This window comes from Pinus tabuliformis, chromosome 1_1 (assembly GCF_031772625.1).
Source record: "Pinus tabuliformis cultivar Carrire ecotype Pingquan chromosome 1_1, CPIR1, whole genome shotgun sequence".
Taxonomy (NCBI): domain Eukaryota; kingdom Viridiplantae; phylum Streptophyta; class Pinopsida; order Pinales; family Pinaceae; genus Pinus; species Pinus tabuliformis.
Window position 1 is genome coordinate 935,505,246 of NC_142297.1, and position 4,544 is coordinate 935,509,789.

At 37.6% G+C, this 4,544-nt stretch overlaps 1 protein-coding gene across 1 annotated transcript; it reads right to left on the reverse strand.

Moving 5' to 3' along the window:
* Positions 1-930: 930 nt before the first annotated feature.
* On the reverse strand, positions 931-4,012 carry LOC149217534 (cysteine-rich receptor-like protein kinase 1). Its single transcript, XM_089390259.1, has 8 exons — positions 3,140-4,012; positions 2,997-3,066; positions 2,762-2,887; positions 2,526-2,656; positions 2,038-2,248; positions 1,694-1,928; positions 1,422-1,563; positions 931-1,302 (listed from the first exon to the last, which is right to left on the reverse strand). The coding sequence occupies exons 1-8, from the start codon at positions 4,010-4,012 to the stop codon at positions 931-933; spliced, it is 2,160 nt and encodes a 719-aa protein (XP_089246385.1).
* Positions 4,013-4,544: the final 532 nt, after the last annotated feature.

Consider the following 4,544-nt stretch of genomic DNA (forward strand, 5'->3'; position numbering starts at 1 on the left):
TCAATCTCTATAATTATATTGAAGAACTAAAAAAATTTGAATTTCCATCCAGGTCACAATATTTAGAACATTCAAATAGCTATCTAAAACAGAATATTTACAAATCTCGACTTGTAGTCAAACGTCATGAAGAGAATTTTAGCTTTAAAATTAAACTTTATCTTCACTATATAGATAATGATTTGAGTGAAATAAGTATATAAAAAAAAATATCTCTATTAGTAAAATATGTCAAAAATGAACAATCATTTGAAACGACTCTAAAAGTATGATAGATAAGAAGTAAAAAGTGTCACAACCTTTCTCAAATCATGTATGTATCTCTTCAAATCCTGAAAAACCCTTTTAAATCCACAATTGCCAAATAAAACTTTCCATACAAACTAAGAATAATATAACAGAAAAAATTACAATGCATAAAAAAAATAGTTCAAAATTATTTTACAATATCTTAAAAATTTAAATTATTTCAAAACCGTAAAAAAATAAATAAAAATTAATTCAATATTATTATAAACCATACATTATTTTACAAATTTAAAATATTTTGAAATAACCCCATATTATTTCTTAATATTGAATTTATAAGAATCTAAATTATTTCGAAATGGATAAAAAAATCGAAAATCGGTTAATATTACTTTAATATTATTTTAACAAATCTTTTACATTATAAATTGCTTCCAGATATCTCGAATACTATGAACTATAAACATAAAAGAAAAATGAGAACAAGATACTCAACCCCAGTCATATGGAGTCGAACATGACATGCGATAATGAATCTATATCATTAAACTTTCTATCTCATCATAATGACTTGCTTAACTGTGTCAACGCCAATATCACATTTACGCATGAGCAGTGTAAATGCCGCCGCCTTATTTACATCAATGGAGATAAACATAGTAACAAGGCGTCGCCTTATTTTCACCTTGCCTCCATGGTGGTTAATGAGAGATTACCACCTCGGGAGTGGGCATGAGAAGATGTGGTCCCTACTTCCAACGACTGACTGTTGCTTGACGTGTTGTTAGGACCTCCACGAGGAGTAACTATACCACGTTCAGCCAATACACTGTCCTCATCTACGAAAGCAGGCCTCGTGGGCAAAGGAAGATGCTGTTGCTCACCTGTCAGCATCGACACTGCCTGCGACATTGAAGGCCTCAACGTTGCGGCTGCTTGAGTGCACAGAAGACCAATTTTAATCACTCTAAGCCCTTCTTCCCCTGAGTAACTGCCCTCCAATGTCGTATCCATAACTTCTAATGCTCTCTCTGCGTTATACAGTCTCCATGTCTAGTAATTGACCAATGTCGACAAAACATAAAAACATTAGTTACCAAGAAATCATAATTCCAGGGACATTTTTAAGAAAATTTCTACTTCAAAAATGAGACCCAGTACAAGAGCCATACAGTTTCAACGAGAAACTCCATGTGTTGAAGCAAACTATGGTTCTTTCTTCCACTGATAATCTCGAGAAGAAGCACTCCAAAGCTGAATACGTCTGCTTTCTCTGTCAACTGTCCGCGTAAGGACTCAGGCGCAATGTAACCACTGTGCAATGTTACGTACAATCAAATCTCCATATCTTAATTGTCTTAAAATTATATGATCCTTTCTAATACATATGAGTTGTAATAAAGTTTGGAAGATCAAGAGATTGAACTGAAGGGAGAACTCTTACCGAGTTCCTGCAACTCTAGTGCTAACGTGGCTTTCATCTTCTCCAAATAGTTTGGCTAACCCAAAGTCTGCTATTTTGGGTCGGTATTTATCGTCCAGTAAGATATTGCTGGCTTTGATATCTCTGTGGATGATTCGAATCTCAGACTCCTCGTGAAGATAGGCAAGCCCACGTGCAGTTCCGACTATTATATCATACCTCTCTCTCCAATTAAGTAAATGGCGTTTTGTTGTATCTACAATTATTGCATCACAGACAGTAAATGAATTAGCAAGCTACGTGCACAAACTAGATTCCAGGATTCATGCAGAGAATAAGCAGTTAAAGAGCAGGCGAAAACAGACCGAATATAATCTTGTCGAGGCTACTGTTGTGGAGGTATTCGTAAACTAGCAGCCTTTCTGATCTTTGAACAGAGCAACCAAGCAATCTCACTAGATTCCTATGCTGAACACGAGTGATGAGATTTGCCTCATTCAGAAATTCATTGTCTCCTTGCCTTGAACTTATATTCAGCCGTTTAATTGCAACCTCTCTGCCATCAGGTAGAACCCCCTGAAGATCAAAGAAATTCAAAATTATTTTTATTCTCCACCACCAGATGCATCAGATTTTATATGTGATTCTATTTATTTGTCTCGGCAAGGGGATAGATTACACAGTTGAGCTGCATATCTATTCCTGTAACAGTTAATTTTTGGACAGATCTACGAATACATATCTGAAGAATGTAATTTTATTTCTGATCGTAAAATTAAGCTTTTTCTTTTTGCTGAAAAAAAAAAAACTGACCTGGACCTGCTACTGGAAGGCAATGATCGTAGGCCCTTACCTTGAAGACGGATCCAAACCCTCCTTCACCAAGTTTGTTTTCTGTTTTAAAATCGGAGGTAGCCCGCCTTAGAGTATCGTATTTGAAAATGAGCTCCAGATTCGCCATAGAAGGCGATAAGCTAATTTCTCCTGTCAGAACAATATAGATGTCTATTTATCTTAATGAAATAGGTGAAAAGTTCACCATATAGAAGCTAATAAGGTCCACATTGAATGATTGAGCAATTTAGGAACCTGTGGTTCGAGAAATCCGTTCCCAACGTTTTCGGCGAAAACATAAAATGCCTATGGCTGCAATTAATCCAACCGAACCGGCTATTGCCCCCAGAGTTATCCCAAGCACATTACGTTTTTTGCGTTCTGCCAATTTTCACACGGATCCTCACCATTAAATTGGCCATGTAAAATTTCACCAAAATGTAAAAAACTAGTTTATTCTTATTATTGTAAAATCTGTGAAGGGTGATACCCGATGATGCAGCCGGTGGCGAGGGGATAGGAGTATGAGGGCCATCTGCACACGAAGTGTGAGCATTAAACTAGGGTGAGGTTTAATCCCACCAAAATGTACAATCTTGTGAGGTTTAATCCCGCCAAAATGTACAAAACTACTCTACTCATCAATGATGAATGGAGGCGGAACATACCGGGTAGTGTAGGCGGCGGCGAGGAGGTGGGAACATCGAAAAACTGATAGATCTCGTAACGCAAATGGCAGCCCATAGCATAGAAGCGTGCTCCATTTGATCCGAGATTGCATCCAAATTCACTTAGAGTATTGATCGCTATTATATTTGTCCGAGCCAAATATAAGCAAGAGTTGCAACTCTTTTGGGACAGATCTCCCCAACACTGGGCTAAGCTGTAGATCGAAGCCAAATAATTCTCTTCGAATACATGTGCAGCATAAAGCTTGGGACTCCCCACGGCTTTTTCTGTAATATTTGAAAGAACCTCTGAAATAGCAAACGCGAATGTGTCTGACGGGTAAGTGGAGTGCGTGTTGCAGTGAGCACCATAAGACTGGATATCCTCAGGACTATAATCGTAAAAAGAATGATTGTCGTAACGTAAGAAGCAGCCTTCTAGTTGAAGGAATCCAGAAGTACTGTTTTTACAATTCTGAACCAGCTGTGTTTTTATCGTGGATGCGCACTGTTGGCATAAAGAGGAATTTAAGTCTCCCCTGCACTGGAGAAGCCCATAAACAGAATCATTGCTGTTTGGCCCCTCAATACTAGAGATATTGAATCCAGTCGTGGAAACGTTGACCACCAATGATTCCAAAACCTTGTTAAGATGTTGCTGGAAGAGGCTACCAATTGTATACTGGCTCTCGTTCCCACAATTCTCCCCATTCACAACATAATCTGTAAAATTTCTCGGTTGACCCACTGAGAGGTGCAGACACGTCAATAGAGTGAAGGTAAGTAGCATGCTTCTCATTAATTGTTTCATCTTCATCGCCGTCGCAGCGCACGACATGAGCTCAACGCTCTTCGCTGCTGCTGCTCCTATATTAATGCTGGGCCTCGTAAAGTTTTTGATGAATGGAGCTGCTCGTATCTTCTCAGGCCTGGCAAACTAGTGCACGCAACTTGACCTTTTATCATGGATCTATATTTTTTCCAGCGTCTTTTACTTCTCATTTCATTTTATTTAAGTTTATTTTTTTTGAAAACTCGGTTCAAAATTAAAATATTAATATTAAATTGTAAATTTAAGTATAATAAAATTCTTCTGTTTGAGAGTGGGTATCCCGGGTATCCCCTCCTTTAGCATAGTATGATGCTAGCTTACATGAAAGCGAGTTGTGGTGGTCAATATATTCACAGACTGCGCAGACACGTCAAAACCCTGGCATCGTGATTGAATATGAAATTTTTTAGAGGGTAGTCTATCTATTGGAAGGCGTCGAATGGGCTTTATATATGATTTTTTTTAAAGGTATTTTTGGAAGGAGTGGAATGGGTTCTATACCAGCATGGTGTTGAAATTATAATTTATTATTAATTTT

What these genes read in the sequence shown, in the direction of transcription:
- LOC149217534 (XM_089390259.1), bottom strand. Translation starts at nt 4,012, where the DNA reads ATGTCGTGCGCTGCGACGGCGATGAAGATGAAACAATTAATGAGAAGC. An exon ending in GGTTTGGATCCGTCTTCAAG is followed by an intron (nt 2,249 to 2,525) that starts GTAAGGGCCTAC and finishes TTTGATCTTCAG; the next exon opens with GGGGTTCTACCTGATGGCAG. An exon ending in CCTCGACAAGATTATATTCG is followed by an intron (nt 1,929 to 2,037) that starts GTCTGTTTTCGC and finishes CAATAATTGTAG; the next exon opens with ATACAACAAAACGCCATTTA.